Source organism: Macaca fascicularis, chromosome 5, assembly GCF_037993035.2.
Source record: "Macaca fascicularis isolate 582-1 chromosome 5, T2T-MFA8v1.1".
Lineage (NCBI taxonomy): Eukaryota > Metazoa > Chordata > Mammalia > Primates > Cercopithecidae > Macaca > Macaca fascicularis.
Genome location: NC_088379.1, coordinates 50,216,914 through 50,240,000, shown reverse-complemented (window position 1 = coordinate 50,240,000; position 23,087 = coordinate 50,216,914). Strand labels below are relative to the sequence as shown.

General features: G+C 38.2%; 1 protein-coding gene across 7 annotated transcripts in view; it reads left to right on the top strand.

Annotated features, from left to right (window-relative positions):
* GPAT3 (glycerol-3-phosphate acyltransferase 3) overlaps positions 1 to 22,140 on the top strand; it is a 70,416-nt gene extending 48,276 nt beyond the window's left edge. For 5 of the 7 annotated variants that reach the window (XM_045392369.2, XM_065545001.2, XM_045392368.2 and 2 more), the window contains 9 exons: positions 3,044 to 3,118; positions 3,984 to 4,073; positions 6,011 to 6,104; positions 10,641 to 10,756; positions 13,381 to 13,436; positions 13,957 to 14,042; positions 14,592 to 14,720; positions 15,190 to 15,269; positions 20,864 to 22,140. In XM_045392369.2, the coding sequence (XP_045248304.1) occupies positions 3,044 to 3,118; positions 3,984 to 4,073; positions 6,011 to 6,104; positions 10,641 to 10,756; positions 13,381 to 13,436; positions 13,957 to 14,042; positions 14,592 to 14,720; positions 15,190 to 15,269; positions 20,864 to 20,963 (826 nt within the window). In that variant the 3' untranslated portion in view covers positions 20,964 to 22,140. The remainder of the gene's footprint in view (positions 1 to 3,043; positions 3,119 to 3,983; positions 4,074 to 6,010; positions 6,105 to 10,640; positions 10,757 to 13,380; positions 13,437 to 13,956; positions 14,043 to 14,591; positions 14,721 to 15,189; positions 15,270 to 20,863) is intronic. The other 2 variants (XM_074039774.1, XM_045392366.3) reach the window with 1 other exon arrangement.
* Positions 22,141 to 23,087: the final 947 nt, after the last annotated feature.

The following is a 23,087-nucleotide window of genomic DNA, read 5'->3' as shown; positions in this document are numbered from 1 at the left end:
AAGTGACTTAAAATATTTTTGCAAAGAAACTGATTTAAGATAATAAAGCAATGTAAACATTTATCACTTCTTGGCCTTTGGGCTAAGATCAAGTGCAGTGATACAAGCATCTGAGAACAAAAAGAAAATGCAGAGTTAACACTCCTACTCTTAGTAGATACTTTTCAGTGTGGAAGAATTGCTTTGTAAATGCTTTTTAAAAGAAACACCTAGTACAAAATGAGCTTTTCAAAAACCAGATTGTATTAAGATAGACTGTGGTGATGGTTGCACAACTCTGTGAATACACCAAAAACTATTGAATTGCATACGGCGCTATCTTGGGTCACTGCAACCTCTGCCCCCTGAGTTCAAGCGGTTCTTATGCCTCAGCCCCTCCAGTAGCTGGAATTACAGGCATGTGCCTCCGGGCCTGGCTAATTTCTGTATTTTTAATAGAGATGGGGTTTCGCCATGTCAGCCAGGCTGATCTCAAACTCCTGACCTGAAGTGATCTACCTGCCTTGGCCTCCCTAAGTGCCAGGGGGATCTCATTATAGACGTGAGCCACGGTGCCTGAACTGAATTGCATATTTTTATGGGATGAATTGTATGGCACATGAATTGTATCTCAATAAAGCTCCTAAAATGCAGACTGTGGCTGAAAACTTACATCATCTATGAGAACTCTAACATTGGCTCACTTAAACTGGGATACATAATGTTCTGGCCTGTTAATCTAGCAGGTAAAAAGTTTCAGTAGTTTTGAACCCAATTGTTAAACATGTTAAAATGAAAGTCCTTCTGATTTAATGGACAGGAACAAGTGATTCTCCTTGGGGCAAGATGGCAAAACATTATTTTAAAAGTTTTGCATAATTGATGATGAGATTAAACAATAATTTAGTTATTGCATCAGTAACTGACAAGAAAAAAGAACCTGACCTTCAAATTGCTATGTCAAATCTTTAACAAGATTTAACACCTTATTTAACAAGGTATTTATAGGAAAGCATATTCAAAAAGCTTTCTTCTCGCTCAGAATAGTAATAGTATTAATTATACTTATTAGCTATAGTAATATATCATGCTATTAAATTATAATTATACAATTGATAACATTATCATTACATACAATTGATAATTATAATAAAATTAATAATATGTATTTATTAATGTATTACTATATTATCCTATTTTGAGTGAGGACAAATTGCAACATTAATATAATTTCAAAATACTGTATTTTTTCATAAAAATACATATTTTTTTTACATTCTTTATGTTTCCAGATGTTTTATAATGTATATTATATCAGTACAGCATATGCACATTATTCTTAAACATATTGGGATACCTGTTCAGATATGTTATTGATGGAGTGTGTCTCCAACTGGGTTGAGACCACTGCTTTTTACGCCGTTTCTTTTTTTTTTTTTTTTTCTTTTCTTTTTTGAGACAGTCTCGCTTTGTTGCCCAGGCTGAAGTGCAGTGGCACGATCTTGGCTCACTGCAACCCGTGCCTCCTGGGTTCAAGCGATTCTCGTTACAGGGATGTGCCACTATGCCTGCCTAATTTTTGTGTTTTTAATAGAGACAGCGTTCACCATATTGGCCAGGCTGGTCTCCAACTCCTCACCTTAAGTGATCCGCTCGCCTGGGCCTCCCAAACTGCTGGGATTATAGCCATGAGACACTGCTTATTTCGTTTTAAATAATGTTAAACTGCTATGTTAAATAATAATAATCTCCTGAAAGACAGAATAACATCATGCTTATGAAAATGAATTCTGGAGCCAGACTCCCTGGGTTCAAGTCCTGGCTCTGCTGCTTATTGTCTGTGTACCTTTGGGTAAGTTATTTAGCCTTTCTATGCTCCAATTTTTTCATCTGTAGAATGGGGATAATGATAATATTATTGCCTCATAGAGTCTTGGGGATGATTAAATGTGTTAGATACAAAAGGTGCTTAGAATATTGCCTGGCATACAGTGTTAGCTGTTGCTTTATCATCATCTAATGTAAAACCTGGAATTGGTTAAGACAAACAATTTTATGCTCCAACTATCTGATCAGGAGGTAAAGCAGTAAATGAGCTTCACCCTGGAGAGGGTTACTATTCCTGACCCTTGACCGTAGGCAGCCATTGTAGCTTCCCCAAACACACAGGGTCCTTCTGATACTGCAGTGATGGTCCCCTTCAGTCTTCTTACTGAATACCTCACGCATTCAGCAAAATGTGTATGCTCTTCTGGGAACAGGAAGACATAGATAGGCCTCTGGTTTGATTTGAGAGAGCAATGAGATAATCTAAAGTTTCTGCTTTCTTCATTTGACAAAGATGATTTAAAGAATCTTATTAGTAAAATGTGATTAAACTATTGATTTTTCCTCTTTTAACTAAATCCTATTTATTTTGAAAGATTTTAAGTCTTAACTTTCCTTTTTGAATAATTCTATTTACATTTCTAGAAATTACTACTTTCCTTTTGAAGTCATTGGAATGTATATTAAAAGCACTTTTCAAAAAGAAGGCAATGTCTCTATGGAGCTTAGAGGTGCTATCAGTCACCTTGTTTGCTAACTTCTGAGTTATCTTGAACCATGCAAAGGGACAACAGTTAGATTTGCATTAAAAGATGTCTACACGGTGATATATTTTGGTGTTCTTATTATTAAAGCACCTTTAAATGTATTCCCTTCACTAGCCCTCTTAACCCTTTGATGATTATATAGATTTAACTTGATAGTTTTATGAAAATTTCCAGGCCTTCTCTATGCAGGTACAGACTTGTTACACATGTGCCTGTTGTTATTTTGCAGATGGCATCATATTCTGTACTTTATTCTGAAACTTACTTTGCTTTTTGTCTCTCAAAATGCATCGTGGAACATTCTTCCGTGTTAGATCTATATAGATTTACCCAGTTATTTTAGTGGCTGCATCATATTTCATCATGTGGATACTCTACAACTTATTTACAATTTTGTTATTTATGAGCTTTTTGGTTACTTCCCTACTATGTGTCAAAATCTTATATGACCCTTTCTTTTTCTTTTTCAGGGTTACCTTGGCTTTCATTGGGATCAGTTTGCTGGTTATAGGAACTACACTGGTTGGGCAGCTGCCAGACAGCAGGTGAAATGTTTCCTTCCATCCAGCCATACATAGGATTGTTTTTACTCTTAGCTGTGTCCACAAAGAGAATATTTGTTTGATTCCTATGTATTGCATCATTATTATTATTATTATTATTTTTGAGACGGAGTCTTGCACTGTCGCCCGGGCTGGAGTGCAGTGGTACGATCTCGGCTCACTGCAACCTCCACCTCCCAGGTTCAAGAGATTCTCCTGCCTCAGCCTCCTGAGTAGCTGGGATTACAGTCACCCACCACCATGCCCAGCTAATTTTTTGTATTTTTAGTAGATACAGGGTTTCACCATGTTGGCCAGGGGGATCTTGAACTCCTGACCTTGTGATTTGCCTGCCTTGGCCTCCCAAAGTGCTGGGATTACAGGTGTGAGCCACTGCGCCTGGCTGTATTGCGTTAAATTTCTCTACTCATTTATTAGAATCCTGCTCACTTACTTCATCTTCATAGTCTTTCTTTGATTTTTTATCATACTTCCATATTAATCGAAAGAAGTTGTTTTTTCAAAGGAGAATTGAAGAAAGAAAATGAACTGAGTTACCTAAGAGAGTCTTATATATTGGCAAGCTCATAAGACCAAGACGAAAGAAGCTTCAGTTTATCTTGTTCAGGAATTTGTCATAATAGCCTAGTGGTTTTGAGCTACTTTTCATCAGAGTTATGTCCAGTTCTTTTGGTAGACTTTTATGATCTAATACTAAATGCACCAATGAGACTATAAGAATTGAACTGTACTGGTTCACCAGAATAGAATGCAGTATGCTGTTGTGAAAAAGCACATTAAAACTTTCATTATACTGTTTCTTAAGAGTGCCCAGAATGGCACAATAAAATGTTTCTATTTCCTTCAGCCTCAAAAACTGGCTGAGTGAACTGGTCCATCTGACTTGCTGCCGGATCTGTGTGCGATCCCTCTCTGGTACCATTCATTATCATAACAAGTGAGTATCTGCTGCCAACGTGCCTGTCTTTTTCTAGGTCAATTCAGCATGAGATTGACAAGGAAGCACTGGAAGTGGGTGGGAAGAAGTGGGTGGAGTCAGAGTGCTTCCAGTGTGTTCATCTCTACTTCTCAGGGTGGCACAGGCATAATGCACAAAAACACTAAATAGCAGTGTTTGCAGAAAGAATATAATAATAAATATGTAGTTGTGCTCAATAATTGGGTATTTATGGTGTGCAGGCCAGACCCTATGTTTCTTATAGTTCATCCCTATGAGATAGGCACTGTTAACCCATTTTAAAGGAGAAGAAATGTAAGCTTTGGGATTTGTTGTTTAGGGTTACAGTGAATAAGCAATGGAATCAGGTTTTGAACAAGGTCTGTCTGATTCTAAAAACAATGAAGTTGACAGGTCTGTAGTGTGGTGGAAATAGGACTAGACGTGGAGTCTGGAAATGTGGTCTCTAGTCTTAGTCCTGCTACTTCTAAAATTCCATAATTGAGCCTTAAAACAAAATTCTGCTTTTCTCTCCCAGAATTGTAGAGAATGAAGGTAGCAAAGGAAAATAATTAGCTAAGTGAAAGGGATTTTGATTGCATTTGAACTACTTTTCTGTTATCTCAGTTTTTTTAGATTTAGCATCATTGTTTTAAAAGTTCTAGGCCAAGCATCTCTTTTTTACTGATTTGGTCTTTCTTTCTCATTTGTAGAAGAGAAACATTTTGCCATTTGGCTTTACCGTGTGGTACCAACATAAAAGACCCTTTAAACATTTTAAATTATATGATCTTGCAATTGGACTATGAGTTTTAAAGTGAAGAGTTAAAGAAAACACTCTGGCAGAGGTGCAGTCAGAAGAAACACCTGTAGAAAAGGCACACTTATTACATAAAGAGGAGTTCCTAACTTCTTATAGAATTACTTCTAATTTTAAAGAAAATGTGCTAAATAATTGTGTATTTGGTTCTCTTTCTTCTCTGTATAGGCCCAAACAAAACTACTTTGCTTTATTGGTGTCAAAGGCTGGTTTCACTCTAGGGTAGAGATCCACAAACTGAACGGGAAGCCTATAGGCCAAATCTGGCCCACCATCTGTTTTCTGTAAATAACGTTTTATTGGCACACAGCCGTGGTCATTCACAGCCATGGCTGCTTTTGTGTCACAACAGCAGAGTCAAGTAATTGTGACAGGCATTGTCTGGCTTGCAAAGCTTAAAGTATTTACTGTCTGGCCCTTGATAAGAAAAGTTTGCCAACCTCTGCTATAGAAGGATAGGAGGGAGGAAACTACGGTGACTTTTCTGCATGGATTACCATGAAACCACTAAAAGTGATGTATATGAAGATAAAAATAATATGAAAATGCTTCAGATTAAATAAGTGAAAGCTATGTATTATCAATGTTAAAATCATGGGCCCCCTACCACACTCTCATCATACTGCCTAGAGATCACCTTTTAAAGATGGGCCCATCTACCTCCAAACTTAATTTTTAAAAATATGCTTAAAAAAGACCAGGCACTGTGCTCATGCCTGTGATCCCAGCACTTTGGGAGGCCGAGTGGGGCAGATCACTTGAGGTCAAGAGCTCGAGACAAGCCTGGCCCACATGGCGAAACCCTATCTCTGCTAAAAATATAAAAATTAGCCAGGCCTGATGGCACATACCCTTAATTCCAACTACTTGGGAGGCTGAGGCAGGAGAATTGCTTGAACCCCTGGAGGCAGAGGTTGCAGTGAGCCAGGATTGTACCACTGCACTCCAGCCTGGGCCACAGAGTGAGACTCCATCTCAAAATATACACACACACACACACACACACACACACACACACACACACACACACAAACACACACTTAAAAAAATAAGGTGACTATTTACATGCTGTGGCTATTTTAGAAGACTTTGAATTTTCCGTTGTTTGTAATTGCAGGCAATACAGACCCCAGAAGGGAGGCATTTGTGTTGCCAACCATACTTCCCCAATTGATGTTTTAATCTTGACAACGGATGGATGTTATGCTATGGTAAGAGCAGCTCATTGATATTTCAAGTAGTTGCATGTTTTATGGATTGATCAAACTTTTTATTTTGGCACAAATTAGCAAGTTGGTTTTATGTTAGAAATTTGGCTGCGTTATACTATTGTAGCTATATAAGTTATTTGTAATATATTTACATGAGGAATATGTAGTGCAAGAAAAGGAAGGAAAGTAGCCATTATATTTAAGATGGTAAAAATTTAACTTACTGAAATGCAGACATTCTTGAGCTTGATAGTACCTTGTAAAGTTGATTCCATTTTCCTTGTAAAATCCCTGCCAGTGTTTAATAATGTTTGCAACATTAAATTCTTTCTTTTTACAGTTGTACATATCCCCCAGCCACCCAATTAGCTCTTTCTTCCTTCAGGGACTTATATGCAATTAAAAGAAATCTGGCTTTTTAACAAGGATCTAGCAAGAAAGGCAAATATTTATATCAGGTTGCCTTTCTCAGTCCTTGCCCGTAGCCCCAAAAGAAAAGAAAACGAAACAAAACCCAAGAACAAACTACAAAGCCCACAGTAAAACTGTATACCTCAAAACAGCCTTTCATGGGGATGAATACAGGAATCATATTCTGGCATTTTTTTTTTCAAATCTGTGTTTTCTGTTGCCCTTACAAATTTGTCAAGATTTCCTGCATCTCCTTTCTGTGTCAGGTAAATTCTGCAGGATAATTGAAGCTGCATAGTGGTTAAATGTGCCTTCAGTTGGTGTTTGCCTGGACAAGGGTCCTAGAGGATTACCTTCTCATATTTTCATGGTGGTGGGTTGGGCTTCAGGGAGAGTAGATGGATTTTATTTCACTTACCAGTTCCAGGGATTGATAATCATGGTCTGGTGTGTTTTTCTGAGAAGGCATTTGAAGGGAGCCATTCTTGATTAAATGTCGCTGCAAGTAGGAGGGTGGAGAGTATTGGCACGTGTGCAGGTATTTGACTCTGCATGGGTTACACAATCATTAAGGGAATTTTGAAGGCCTTTGCAAAAATTTCTACTTATTGCCATGTGTTTAATCTGTCTAAAATACATGGTCAGATACATAACTCTTGAACACTACATTTTAACACATTATTAAATTTCTCTAAATACTGAGCTCTTTCTGAATCCAAGGAAGCGTTAGCCACCTTTATGAAAAGACTTACGGGAATTGGTAATTCTTAATCTTTTCTTAGGTTAGGAATTAGTTGATAATTATGTACCTTTTTAAAGAAAAAACTAACATGTATCTGCGTCATACAAACACAATTTTATGTATAATTTCAAGATGTTTATGGGTCTCCCTAAAGACCGTCCAAGGATCCTCATGTTAACAGCCTTGATAGACCCCCCAGCACAATTCTCAGTGTATGTAATAATCCTTGTATTTATGTAGACAAACACTTTCATGCATATATTTGACCCTCCCTGTAATCCAATCAGGTTAGGTCTAAAGTTTTATTATAGATGAGGAAGCAGAGGCTTAGGCAACCAATCTGAATGTCAAAGTTGATTTTGTGCTGCTATAACAGAATACCACAGACTGTAACTTATAATGAACAGAAACTTACTGGCTCACAGTTCTGGAGGCTGGGAAGTCCAATATCAGGGTGCCAGCATCTGGCCATGGTCTTCTTGCTGAGTCATCACATGGTATAAGGCAGAAGGGCCAAAAGCCCAAGAAAGCAAACCCACTCCCAGAGCCATTTTGTAAGGGCATTAATCCATTCATGAGAAGAGCACCCTCATGGCCTCAGTATCTCCTGTTATGCCCCACCTCCCAAAACTGTTGCAAACCATAACACTCCTTGGTCATGGTTTTGTGTTTCAGAAATCATATTCCTCCTGTATTCTGGTCAACAAAGAGTTGAGTATAACCCATTTGTGACCAAGGACCTCAGAACTTTGTTGCCATTTTTCTTATTTTTGGATTGAGTATAACTGCAATTGCAATATATTAGTCAAAATTTAGAAAAGCATAGTAACTGCAAACTGTCCAATGGGTTGAGTGTAGAAAACTAAAGCTGACTGAATTTAAATTGGAGGTGGCGCAAGGCAGATGTGGGATGATATGGTGCCATTAGCCTCCAGACATCATAATTGGCCTCTTTTGACTAAATATAAACTCTGTATCTGAAGAACATCAAAGATCTCTTCTCAGTGACTCTCCTTTTATTAAAAGAAATCTATTGTTTAATTGACAAATAAAAATTATATATATTTATAGTATACAACAGATGTTTTGATAGATGTATATATTGTAGAATGGCTAAATCAAGCTAATTAACATATCCATTACCTCACTCAGTGACTTTTCTAGTCTTTTTTTTCCTTCTAGACAAAGACCTCTACTTTTCTAAATTTAGAAATATTTTCAAGCTTACAGAAAAGTTGTAATAATAAGAAAATCACAGTAGAGCACCCTTACGCCCTTTATCCACTTTTACCTATTGGCAACATTGTGCCTCATTTGCTTTGTCATTTGCTTTCTCAGGTACTGGGAAAAGCTGTCTTGTTCTATCTCTCCCTATAAAAATGTGGGTAAAATGTTTGTATTTTTAATATATTTATTTTTAAAATTTCTTTTTTTTTGAGACAGCACCTCACTCTGTTGCCCAGGCTGGAGTGCAGTGATGTGATCTTGGCTCACTGCGACCTCCGTCTCCCAGGTTCAAGTGATTGTCCTGCCTTAGCCTCCCTAGTAGCTGGGATTACAGGTACCCACCACCACACCCAGTTAATTTTTGTATTTTTAGTAGAGACAGGGTTTCACCATGTGGGCCAGGCTGGTCTCAAACTCCTGACTTCAGGTGATCTGCCCACCTTGGCCTCTCAAAGTGCCGGGATTACAGGTGTGAACCACTGTGCTTTTTTTTTTTTTTTTTTTTTTTTTTTTTTGAGACATAGTCTTGCTGTGTCATCCAGGCTAGAGTGCAGTGGTGTGATCTTGGCTCACTGCAACCTCCGCCTCCCAGGTTCAAGTGATTCTCCTGCCTCAGCCTCCCAAGTAGCTGGGATTACAGGCGCCCACCACCACATACGGCTAATTTTTGTAGTTTTTAGTAGAGATGGAGTTTCACCATGTTGGCCAGGCTGGCCTTGAACTCCTGACCTCAAGTAATCCGCCTACCTCAGCCTCCCAAAGTGCTGGGAATACAGGTGTGAGCCACCACGTCTGGCCTATATTTACTATTTATTTCTAATATTTACATTGGAAATCTGAATACATCCAACTCTTAAGGTTCTTTCTTGCTTTCCTTCAATTCATATTTGTATCTCGCTTTTTCATAGTGAAAATCCTGTTTCCCAAAAATATCAATATGTTTACTAATTTTCTCAATTCTATAATACATCTAAAATTATTTCAGAATTGCTTCACTATTACAGACAAAAATCTAGTGAAAAGAATTCAGAATGTTTTGCATCCAAGATGGAGGGTATGTGGTTAGACACTGTCTGTGTAAGTTTCTTGGATGTTTCCCCCTTCTTTTAATGCTATTCTTTTATTCACTTAAAATACAATTGGGTTCATTTGCTTCAGTTTGCTTTAGTTTGTCATTTGTTCCTTACTGATTTACTTTTATTTATTTTTTGAGTATGTAGGGTATCAATACGTTTCCGAATGTCAAAACAAAGCAGAAAAGGTATACTTATTGAAGTGCTGCTACCTTCCATGTTCATTCCATCCCATTCCTTCCTACTCTTGTAGGTTCATTGACTTTGGTATTTCTTTTTGTAGAGATAAACACATGTATGTGTATTATTTCCCCTTTAGTCTTACACAAAAGGTAGCATACTGCATTTGTTCTTTTGTCTTTTTCATTTAACAATATCTCCTGGAAGTTACTCTTTATCAGTCATAGAGATCAACCTTGCTGTGTTCCCAGCTGCATAGTACTCCATTATTTGTATGTACCATTGTCTATTTATCTAATTTCTTATATTTGGACATTTAGGTAGTTTCTGATATTTTGCCATAACAAGTAATGCTGTAGTTAGTAGCCTTGTGCATATATATTTTCATTTTGTTGGAAGTTTATCTTCAGGATAAATTTCTAGGAGAGGAATTATTGAAATGAAAGATGAATGTATATGCAGTTTTGTAGATGTTGCCAAATTTTCTTCCATTTGTGTTGTAATCTGCTGCCTTCTCCCAGGCAATGTATGAAAGTTATCCATAGCTTTATGTCAGAATGTATTGTCAAGCTTTTAAATCTTTGTCAGTGTGATGGGTTTGAAATGGTATTTCAGTGTAGTTTTAATTTGCATTTCTCTAATCTTGACCAAGTTGAAAACCCTCTACTTTTTGAAGTTAGAGGATTGCTAGCACAAGAACATAACTTAAAATTCAAAGGTGCTACTAAAGAATACCTTTTTGCTTACATTTGACCTTTCAGACTCTTTGATCAGACTAAGAACTTCAGTCCATAGAAGGCCAATCTTGTCTTTGAGTGGAGAACAGAAATTTGTTGGTACTTAAAAAACTTTTTTTGGACAACTGTGTCTTTTACATTTTTTTTTTCCTTATGGTACTTCTAGGTTGGCCAGGTTCATGGCGGCTTGATGGGAATTATTCAGAGAGCTATGGTCAAGGCTTGTCCTCATGTCTGGTTTGAACGCTCAGAAATGAAGGATCGACATCTGGTTACTAAGAGGTAAGCAGTGAAATTACTCAGAGTTCACTGGAGTAGCATAAAAGCTGATAAATCTTGGCCTTCCTACCATAGAGGGCCGAGCAGCACTGAGTCTCAAAACTAAAACAGAACTCTGTTTGCAATTGGATTTTCCTGGCAAATCACCTGTCTTAGCCACATTTTTTTTTATATACTTTAAGTTCTAGGGTACATGTGCACAATGTGCAGGTTTGTTACATAGGTATACATGTGCCATGTTGGTGTGCTGCACCTGTTAACTCATCATTTATATTAGGTATATCTCCTAATGCTATCCCTCCCCCTCCCCCCACCCAACAGGCCCTGGTGTGTGATATTCCCCACCCTGTGTCCAAGTGTTCTCATTGTTCAATTCCTACCTATGAGTGAGAACATGCGGTATTTGGTTTTCTGTCCTTGCGATAGTTTGCTGAGAATGATGGTTTCCAGCTTCATCCATGTCCCTACAAAGGACATGAACTCATCATTTTTTATGGCTCCATAGTATTCCGTGGTGTATATGTGTCACATTTTCTTAATCCAGTCTATCATTGATGGACATTTGGGTTGGTTCCAAGTCTTTGCTATTGTGAATAGTGCCGCAATAAACATACGTGTGCATGTGTCTTTATAGCAGCATGATTTATAATCCTTTGAGTATATACCCCAGTAATGGGATGGCTGGGTCAAATGGTATTTCTAGTTCTAGATCCTTGAGGAATCACCACACTGTTTTCCACAATGGTTGAACTAGTTTACAGTCCCACCAACAGTGTAAAAGTGTTTGTATTTCTCCACATCCTCTCCAGCACCTGTTTCCTGACTTTTTAATGATCACCATTCTAACTGGTGTGAGATGGTGGCTCATTGTGGTTTTGATTTGCATTTCTCTGATTGTCTTAGTCAGATTTTTTAAAAATGTAATTCTGTAGTCATGGTGGGATATATGATGGGATTAGAAGGCCAATGTATTTATATTGCTGTGACTTAGATATAGTCCAGTCACTGAATCTTCAAAGATAAAAATTACCACCTTTAAATTTGATATGTTCTCACTTGAGTATGAGCAATTAAAAAAATAAATTAGATATATATATTTCACCTCAAGGAAAAATATATGAAAAAGGAAAAAGATACCACCTTGAAGGTTAAATAATTGATAACTACTTGCTAAATAGATGATTGATTGTTTTCTGAATGATTGTTATCACTTAAGTCCAGCTAGAAGCTGGGCATGGTGACTGACGTCTGTAAGCCATGCACTTTGGGAGGCCATGGTGGGAGAATGGCTTGAACCCAGGAGTTCGAGACCAGCCTGGGCAACATAGTGAGACCTCATCTCTATAAAAAAATAAATAAAATTAGCCGAATGTGGTGGCATATGCCTGTGGTCCCAGCTACTTGGGAGGAAGGATCACTTGAGACCAAGAGGTTGAGGCTGCAGTGAGCTGAGCCTCACTACTGCCCTCCAGCCTGGGCAACAAGGGGAGACCTTGTCTTAAAAAAAAAAAAAAAAAAAGATCCAGCTAGAGACAGAGGAATGGGAGAAGGAACCTTTGGGGTTTAGGGTAGAGTTGAGCTACCAGAAACCTTTGTTAGGAAACAGCTTTTGGCCTGAGGCCTTTAACTGAAGGCACATTGGTTATTGTTTTATAAACACATTATATTCTTAAGAACATAATGAAAAGTATTTGCTGAATCTGCATCAAGTTAGAGAAACAATTCCCTATCTTGAGATCATTTGGCAGTGGGACACTGTGGCAGCTGCAGTCTGGCTACCTCAGCCCTTACCAGCTCTAGAGAGAAGAGTTGGGAATATAGTGTTGGCTGCAGGGAGGACAGGACCTAAGCCTGGAAGAACGTCAGTCTTTCTCAGCTTCATGGTGTACACATGGAAAGTTCAACCTGAATCGTTTAAGGATTGTCTTGTACTTAATGGCCATAATGCAGATAGATCCAGCAACCCAATATTCCCATTTTTCAGATGAGGAAACCTAAGTACATGGAAAAGAGCACAAAGCTCCTGACACAGAGTCTCCAGAGTCCATGTCACATGTCTAGTACTCTTTTTTAAGAACAGGCGAAGACACTGAAAATCACTTACTTTGGTCCAGGCATGTTGGCTCATGCGTGTAATCCCAGCACTTGGGGAGGTTGAGGCAGGTGGATTGCGTGAGCTCAGGAGTTCCAGACCAGCCTGGGCAACATGGTGAAATGCCATCTCTACAAAAAATACAAAAACTTAGCTGGGTGTAGTGGTGCACATCTGTGGTCCCAGCTACTTGGGAGGCGGAGGGCAGATTGCTTAAGCTCAAGGGGTAGAGGTTGCAGTGAGCCGAGATCATGCCCCTGCACTCCAGCCTGGATGAAAGAGTGAGACCCCATCTCAAAAAAAAAAAAAAAAAAAAAAATCACTTACTTTGAAATTTGAGAAATTACAATAGTGCAGCTCTTCTTATACTTTTTTAGAAAGGAAACAACTTCAAATTTATTTCTTTTACCTATATCTCAGTTCTTTTCTCCTTATTGCTTCATAATTGTGCCAGTAAAGTGCAAAGAATATCAAAAAGGACATCCACCTCTCTCTTAAAAAAGGCAAAATTTTGATCCTTTATTTTTTTTCATAGACTAAAAGAACATATTGCTGATAAGAAGAAATTACCCATATTAATTTTTCCTGAAGGTAAGAATGGGCCTGCCTACCGAGCTATAGTTGATAACAATAAACCAGCAAAAATGTTTGAGGAATAGAATTGCCATAGAATTGGCAACCTTAGCCCAGATCTCTGCTCTTACAGGAATGGGATGTCATTCTCTGAGCTATTAATTCCTTGCTTTCTTTTGAGATTTGATAGAAATCATGTTACCTTTTTAATTCAAAAGTCATTTCTGGGCAGTGAACTGAGAACAGAATTGTCCATGGCTTTAAGGGTTGCATGTATTGAAATTATCACCTGTTGAGAGGAAGTTGTACCCATAGGCCCATAGAGTGTTCAGTAGAAAAGTCAAAGCTTGTTGTTAAACTTGCTTAGTTAGAACTATTGGATTACTACTTTGACAGGGTTTGGTTTATGATTTGGTAGTACAATGCCTATAATTTTGATATTTTAAAATATTTTATATCAAAATAATTTCTTTTAAAATTTATTTTTAAAATGACTCCCTTTAAAAATATTCATGCTCCTACCCTCACCCCCTTGCAGGAACTTGCATCAACAATACTTCAGTCATGATGTTTAAAAAGGGGAGCTTTGAAATCGGAGGAACCATACATCCCGTTGCAATTAAGGTAAAACAGATACGTAATAAGAATAATAATTATTATTATAAAGATATTGTATTGGTAATTTTATTTTGGTAGCATTTTAAACTTAACATTTGCAAGAACGAAGAACACCAGTTTTTGCATGTACCAGTCCTCTGCACTTTGCCTCCTCTGCTTTCTCATGCGCTCACTCTCTATCTGTAGATAGATGTATACTGGGTGACTCTGTGCCAGGCGCTGTTTTTGCTCGTAGTGTTAAGTGAAACAGTTGCTGTTCCTGTTTTCATCAGCCTTCTAGTTAGTGAGGAGACAGATATTTAATAGTCACATAAATAACTCTTGTTGCTGCACTCTGTGGTTCTATTTAGAAAAGTAGTCAGCTCTAGTCAGACGTGTTAGCTGGCCTGGTTTACTTTTATTTTTTAATAAATTCTATCAAGTGAAATAACTTCTCTTTTTCCTAGAGTCTGATAAAGCTGTTTGGCCTACCACATTTAAAACGCTGGGCACGGATGAGAAACTACTTTTAGTTCATAACTGGGATATATTTTCTTTTCTTTTCTTTTTTCTCAGTATAACCCTCAGTTTGGTGATGCATTTTGGAACAGCAGTAAGTACAACATGGTGAGCTACCTGCTTCGAATGATGACCAGCTGGGCCATCGTCTGTGATGTGTGGTACATGCCCCCAATGACCAGAGAGGTATTCCTTAGCTAACACTTTGTCTAATCAGGTAGAAGCAAGGAGACCTTCACCTGAAAACCTGGGTGTCTCCCTTCTCCATGCCATGCTTTTCTGCTTGCTCAGCAAATGAGTCATTTTTTAAATAATGTATTTAGCTCCCTTTAAATCAAACCATGTTATATTTAGAGATTCTTTTCCATGTTGGTTTTACAATTGCTCTTGGTTTATTGAACCTACGGATATTATCTTGGGTAAGACTAATAAAGAGCGTGATAAATATATGCACATGGTAAAAAATTAAACAATACAGCACTGCATTTTCTTGATAGAACAAATGATATTTGCTATGATTGATTAAGAATAGAAAGCATTTGAGCTGAAATATGAATCTTATATTTTAAAACAAATACAAATGATTATGAGACGGTATTAAAAACTCGATAAACTAAGATGTTCTTGTAATTTTTTTTTGTTTGTTTTTAACCAGGAAGGAGAAGATGCAGTCCAGTTTGCTAACAGGGTTAAGTCTGCTATTGCTATACAAGGAGGCCTGACTGAACTTCCCTGGTAAGAGATCTTTCAGAAGTACTATCACTTTTTTTTGTTTTGTTTTTAAGAGAATGCCTCACTCTTTTACCCAGGCTGAAGTGCAGTGCATGATCATAGTTCATTGTAGCCTCGACTTCCTGGGCTCAAGGGATCCTTCCATCTCAGCCTTCCGAGTAGCTGGGACTACAAGTGCTTGCCACCATGCCCAGCTATTTTAAAATTTTTTGTAGAGATGGGGTATCCTTGTGTTGCTCAGGCTGGTCTCAAACTCCTGGGCTTGAACTCCTGCCTAAGCCTCCCAAAATGCTGGGATTACAGTCATGAGCTACTGTTCCTGGCCTTTTTTTTTTTTTTAGCTAAAAAGAGTCACTGGTAATAATGTCATTTATCATTCTAGTTAGTTATAGATTTAGCTGAAAGTAATAGTGGTTTATACATAACAGTGGCTTAAGTAAGATAGAAGTTTATTTCTCACTTAAACATAACCAGTCAAGGCTGGTAACAGCTCAATCTGTATTGCTTTACTCTCCTCAGTTTGTGCTTCTCTTATGGTCCACGATGGCTGTTCCAACTCTACTCATTGTGTGTAGCAAATGGCTATGAGGAAGGAATTTTAAAAAGGATACACCCATCTCTAAGAGCACAAGCTGAGAGTTGTATATCCCACTTGTGCTTGTATCCATTGGCTAGTACTCAAGTCATGTGATAACACCTAGCTGCAAAGGAAGCTGGGGAACGTAGTCATTGTTCTGGGTGGTCATGTGCCTATCTCACATTTAGGGTTCTTTTTCTGAAGAAGAAAGGGAGAATGGATTTGTGAGTAGGGCAGACATTGGGAGGCAAGGGGCTACTTTCAGGCTCTTTCATATTTAACTCTAGCTATAACTGTATAATAAGAAAATTGAACAACTTGAAAGAAGGGAAATAAGTGAAATATTTTAGTTATGGATCACTATGGTTTTAGTTTTTGTTTGTTTGAAGAAGATTGAACATAGGTGAATGTATTAGTCTGCTTGGGCTGCCAGACAAAATACAGTAGTCCCCTGGGATAATGGGGGATATGTTCCAAGAGCCCTAGTAAATTCCTAATACGATAGTACAAATCCTATATAGACTATGTTTTTTTCTTTATGTACATAGCTATGATAAAGCTTAATTTATAAATTAGTCATAGTAAAAGATTAACAACAATAACAACTAATAAAATAGAACAATTATAATAATACACTGACTAATAAAAGTTTTGTGAATGTGGTCTCTCTCTTTCTCAAAATATCTTAATATTTTCCCAGGTTGACTGTGGGTAACTGAAACCATGGAAAGCAAAATCTTGTATAAGGGGGGAGTTACTGTACCACAGACTGGGTGGCTTAAACAACAGACCTTTGTTTTCCCACAGTTCTAAAGGCTGGAAGTTTGAGATTAGGGTGCAGCATGGTCAGTTTTTGATAAGGGCTCTCTTCTTGTGTTGCAGATAGCTGCATTCTCCTGTGTGCTTACATGATCTCTTCTTTGTGCAGGCGTGAAGAGAGAGAGTGCATGTTCTCTAGTCCTAGTTTCTTTTTATAAGGGCACTAATCCCATCATGAGTGCCCCACCCTCATGACCTCATCTAACCCTAATTACCTCCCAAAGGATCAGTCTCCAAATAGCACCACATTGGTAGTTAGGGAATTTTGGGGAGGACAAAAACATTCACTCTATATCAGTGAAGGTTAACTATACCTACATTATAGTGGGAGGTTGAATTATTATTATTATTATTATTATTATTATTAGTTGAGATGGACTCCTCTCTGTCACCCAGGCTGGAGTGCAGTGGTGCAATCTGGGCTCACTGCAACTTCTGCCTCCTGGGTTCAAGCAATTCTCCTGCCTCAGCCTCTTGAGTACCTGGGACTACAGGTGTGCACCACCATGCCCAGCTAATTTTTTTTTGTATTATTAGTAGAGATGGAGTTTCACTATGTTGTCTAGGCTGCTCTCAAACTCCTGACCTCAGGTGATCTGCCTCAGCTTCCCAGAGTGCTAGGATTACAGGCATGAACTCCCTGGCCTGGAGACTGGATTCTTATTTACATACAGGGTGTTAAATTAGCAGTCTGTCACAAAACAGTCTATACTTCAAGTCCTATGCAGTTAATAAAGTTCCTGCTGTCGTTTTTGGTGTTTGAAAAACACTTTGCATGAAAAGTTTATTTGAGGCAATTGTAGCAATGTTTCTAGGAGGAGGATTTGGCCATCTGAGTTAGGCTGTCAGCCAGGAAACCAAGGACCCTCCTGAACCAGCAGAGGATGGTTTAAGGTGTCTGCCTCTAGAAGAAGGGCTGGCTAGATATTATACAGTAAGCATTCACTTCACATCATTGATAGGTTCTTGTAGGCTGTGACTTTAAGCAAAATGACTTTATAGTAGGTTCTTGAATAAATAACATCATTTTGTTCCATGTACTTTCTTTATAATGTTGATGAGAAAAAATATTGGGTTTTGTTATAAATCATTTTGTTTAAAGTTACAGTTTCTAAGAACCTATCAATGGTGTTCAGGGAGGACTTACTGTACTCCGTTATGCAAGGGTGGGGAGTATCACTAAAATATTTATCCATTCACATAGTGTGAATACAACTAATTGTGTCCAGGTAAACCGTTTCTGATATCCATTATGCAAATTAACAAGCCACTAATTTCTACAGTGAAAACTCATTTCTAAAATTTGTTATGCAAGGACCTGGTGCAGTGGCTCATGCCTATAATCCCAGCACTTTAGGAGGCTGAGGTGGGTAGATCACCTGAGTTTAAGAATTTGAGACCAGCCTGGGCAACATGGTGAAACCCTGTCTCTACAAAAAGAATACAAAAATTAGCTGAGCGCTGTGGCGCACGCCTGTAGTCCCAGCTACTTGGGAGGCTGAGGCCTGAGAATCCTTGAACGCAGGAGGTTGAGGCTGCAGTGAGCTGAGATCACGCCACTGCACGGCAGCCTGGGTTACAGAGCAAGACTCTGTCTCAAAAATAAATAAATAAATAAATAAAAGTTGTTATGCTAATTAACAAAGCTTGAGAAATCGATGGGCAATAAAGATAAAGATAGCTGAAGCCATTAGTGGCATCTCTGAAAGGCAGCCTTCTGATTAAATGCTGGCTGACCACCCTGGAGTATGAGTTCTTGACTAACAGGGTATATGATTTGAGTTCCATACACCCTGGAGTATGAAACTGACTGGTCCTAAGGCATAGGTTAGGACTAAACATTTGTATTACACTATCTACATTGGAATATGTTAAACTAAATGACAGAATCATAGCATCATAAAACTATATAAAACGACCTTGGTCCACAGATGTCCTATAACCCATGGTCATATGTGCAGCTGGGTTCCTTTTCCTTATTCAGTTTTTAAAACTCTTTACACACCCTTTGTCTTACCTGACACTCAACCCTCCTGCTTCTACCCTGAAGTCAGTGTCTGTGGTCTCAGACACAGAGGAAGGGAAGAAAGCCTTGAGAGGCAAGAACCACCTAGGGGAGTCAGCCAAGTACAGACTCTCCATCAGAGTGGCTGAACTAAATCCGTCAAAAATGATCGTCAGAATTGTCCAATTTCCTTTTATCAGGCCATATGCAATTGTACAATAAAATTACTTTTAATTACCTAGCCTCTTAAAGAAAAGAAAGTGGCCTCTTTGCCTTTCTAGATATATTTGTCATTTACCTATTGGATATGAATTAACATATCTAGATTTTTTTTTCATAGATTGAGTGAAAATATAATTTTATGATCTTAAACTGGCTCTTACATATGGCTGCTCCTTTCCTTAAGAAGTAGGACCTGCTGCCATTGCAAAGGGGAATTGGGTAAAATTTTGAAGTCTCTAGGGGTGGCAAGTCACAGTTTAAGTGCTTAGGGCAGCGTGAGGTTTATTGGGTGCTTGGGAAGGAGAATTGTACAAGATGATGTCAGATTGCTCAAGACTTACATTTTTGCCTGTTTTGGGCTTGGATCTTGTGAAAGGAGAAAGGCCTTTCTTATTTCTTTAGCTGCCTTAGTTCTCACTATTCAGAATTCAGGTAAGTGCTGTGAATAGAAGAAGCTCATTTGGATAAAAGAGGCTTATGTGGACAATTCTGTGGACCTAACAACGAATTATCATCTTGTTTCATGAAAACTTCCCACAACTGACCCCCTGGATGATTTGTGGATCACAGTCTGTTTTTAAGTTGAGGACTTATTGCTGCGTCTTAGATTTGACTCTAGAAGCCAGAGCACTGCATTGGTCTCAAGCAGGTGTCTCTATGGAGGTCAAGTTCTGTCCTCACGGCACTGAGTTCACTGGCTAACCTATGATCATTCATCATCATCAGAAAGCATTTGGTAAACATGCATGCTTAACTAGGTTAAAATTAAACAGTCAGAGTATAAAGTAAGCAAGTTCTTAGCCCATGCTCTCTTAGCAGTTAAAATCTAAAACATTAGATTAGGAGCCAGATAGTGACCTATCGTAGTCCAAACTACTCCCAGCAACTCCTTTGTTTCTTTGTGTGTAATCCAAAGAAGGAAAAGCCTGCAGAGTTCTTATACCCAGACAGGCACCCTGGAGAGAGTTCAAAGATTTACAGGTTCTGAATGAAGGAATGCTGCTTACATAGGCACTTCTAGTTGAATGCAACTTGTGATTTTGTTGTTTGTTTTATTCTGAGTCTGTTTTGGAATATAAAAGATTATAAATGCTGGAAATATAGTGCTTTGAATGAAAATACAACTTGTTAAACATAGATAGGGTTATATCTGAACAATGATTTATCTTTTTTAAATAATCATTTATCTTTAAGAAATTTACCCACACATATACAGTATACCCTTACCGTTTCTTCTGTGTATATTTTAAATTTTCCTATGGTTTTCCAGTAAGACATAGGTAGATGAAAAACCAGTATTTTGTTTTCCTTAAGGAACAAGATAGAGAAATAATCCTAGTTTTAATAATCCTTGTTTCAATCCAATTTTTGTTTTTTTTTTTGTTTTGTTTTTTTGAGACGAAGTTTCACTCTTGTTGCCCAGGCTGGAGTGCAATGGCATGATCTCGGTTCACCACAACCTCCGCCTCCCAGATTCAAGCGATTCTCCTGCCTCAGCCTCCCAGGTAGCTGGGATTACAGGCATGCGCCACCATGCCCAGCTAATTTTGTATTTTCAGTAGAGACAGGGTTTCACCATGTTGGCCAGGCTGGTCTCGAACTCCTGATCTGAGGTGATCCACCCACCTCAGCCTCCTAAAGTGCTGGGATTACAGATGTGAGCCACTGCACCTGGCCAATCCAAATATTTAATACACCACCCCTTAACTTCTAAAGAAACTGAGTTGGAGATATTGTTACTTATATTAACCAAACATCAGAGAGATTGTTGCTTCCTCAAAGCAATGTATGCTTGGCAAGTGGTAGGGCAGAGACTGAAATCTGGGTCTCCCTGTTTCCAAATCCAGTGTTCTTTCCCTTATTTCATCCCAGCTGCCTAAGCGTCATGGCATCATACAGCATGTTATTATTAAGTTAACTCTTTTAAATCACCGCTGTAAAGTATCTTTTATGTATTTGTCTTTCTGTTCGCAGGGATGGAGGACTAAAGAGAGCAAAGGTGAAGGACACCCTCAAGGAAGAGCAGCAGAAAAATTACAGCAAGATGATTGTGGGCAATGGATCTGTCAGCTAAGAGGACAGCTGACAGCCTTTAGATCTAGAACTAGCCCTTAGAAATGGAATGGCTTTGTTTTCTGTTTTGTTTTTATGATTGTGAATCTTTTCTACAGAATGATTGTCTCTACCTCTTTATGCCAGAGGCAGAACCTACAGGTGCCCTTTTTGGCTTTTGTTGTTGTTGTAACATTAGCCCCATGGATTGTAAGGTGGTTTACTGAGTTCAAACAGATTCTGCTTTGATAAAATGATGGCGTCACTGTTGACTGAATGAAATATTTGTATAGAAAAAAGTGCTTGAAAGTGTGTTTGGAACTCATCGATAGGGTAATTCTCCAAAAATGCCCAAACTCTCTTTTTATAATTAGCCTTGCCACTTTCTTCAGTCACTTAAATGGTGAGATTACACATCAGTGCAAGATGACCATTATGGTTATGGTCTACTGCAAGGTTGAAAGGAACCCTCCATTGTATTTAGGATTGTATTTAGGAAAAGGGACAACTTTGTGGCCACCTGCTCTGAAAGTCAAAAGGAAACATAAATTAGTGTTATTAGTATGTTGGAAGAGAAATACTACTTTTCTTTTTCACAGGAGTTCTCTGGCCCTGTGAACTCCACCTTGAGCAATGTCACAGATTACAGTTATTTTGCAGGTGAATTAAGCTTCACCAAAGAAAAGTGAGTCAAAGTTAATGTGTGTGTGCATTTATATGTAGGCAGCTCATAGACCACATTTTAGCCAGCAACTGGTAACAAAGAGCTTAGTTTTCCTTGTTTGAATGCTGTAGATCTATACCTAGTACCCCTCCCATCTACTGATTTGTTTGTTTTTATAACCAAACACATTTTCAGATAGAAGGAGCCTTAAAAAAAAAAATCACATTGAGTAACTTCAGTATGAATGAATGAGAGTGTGCGGAGCTACCCCTCACCCTCCACCCCTTTGTGGTTTATTCCCTAATTTTCCCAGTCTCTTAAACAGAAAAAATGACTGATATAATTACCTTTTGGAAACTGAGCCTTAATTTTTTTTAGAGGGAGAAATAAGTTTTCCCCAACTCACACAGCATAAGCAATGTTTGACAGCAATATAATGCCGTTGTGAACTCCTGAGAGTATGGTATCTGTTCTGGTAGCCATGTACAGAATGTGAAACTGTCTTATGAATATAAATAAATTCTATATTTCTAAATGTGTATTGCATTATTCCTCCCTCCCTTCCCCCCTTTTCTGGTTTTGAGTAAGTTAAATTCTTTTCTATTACAAACAAGAGTTTTTTGTTTTTCATTTCAGTGACATAGTTAGATTTTATTGGACTGGAACAAATGGGAAACAAGAACATGAGCCACTGACTCTCTCCCCCCTCCCCCTACTTAAATCTTATTTTTTAGTCTAGTTATTTGGACTCTGGCCCTCTGAACTCCACCTTGAGCAATATCACAGATTACAGTTATTTTGCAGATGAATTAAGGCAATTATATCTAACTAGGTAGGCCTAGCATAGCATATATCAGTTTATACTCTTCTTATCTATCTAGCTAGTTGGATTTCATCCCAAAAGAGAACTTGCAAATAGGTTACTCTCATGGCCATCCACCTCTCTGTTCTCACTCTCCCTACTTTCCCTTTGTTGTTTGGGGAAATTTTGCCCCACAAACTCTATTAGGAGTGATCTTGACTGAAAATTAGCAAATTCAAATATGTATGTTGGGTGACTTTTTGTCTTATTTTTTCTCAGAAAAAGGAGTGCCTTAAAAAAAAAATTCTGTGTTAATTATGGCATGAATTAATAAATCTATTTCATTAGCCCAGTTCTCAGAAAAGTGTATCTTTCTAAGATCACTGTATTCAAAATAGCAATGCTATCATGTATTCACTAGATTACCTAGTAGTGTCTCTATCTGAACTTCTGTCTTCCAGGTCTGATTTACACAACTAGTTTTCGGGTTGCTTGAGGAATTGCCATGTTGTTGAAACCATGTTTTTGGAAAGCTGATATTGCTCAGATTTAGCATATGCTCCTTAGAACTCCTTTTACGTTTGCTTTCCTTAATATTATTCCATACCCACTTTAGAGATACTGTGTCCAGAGTTTAGTATTCCGGAGTCTTCCCTAATTGTAAGGCGATATGAAGGGAA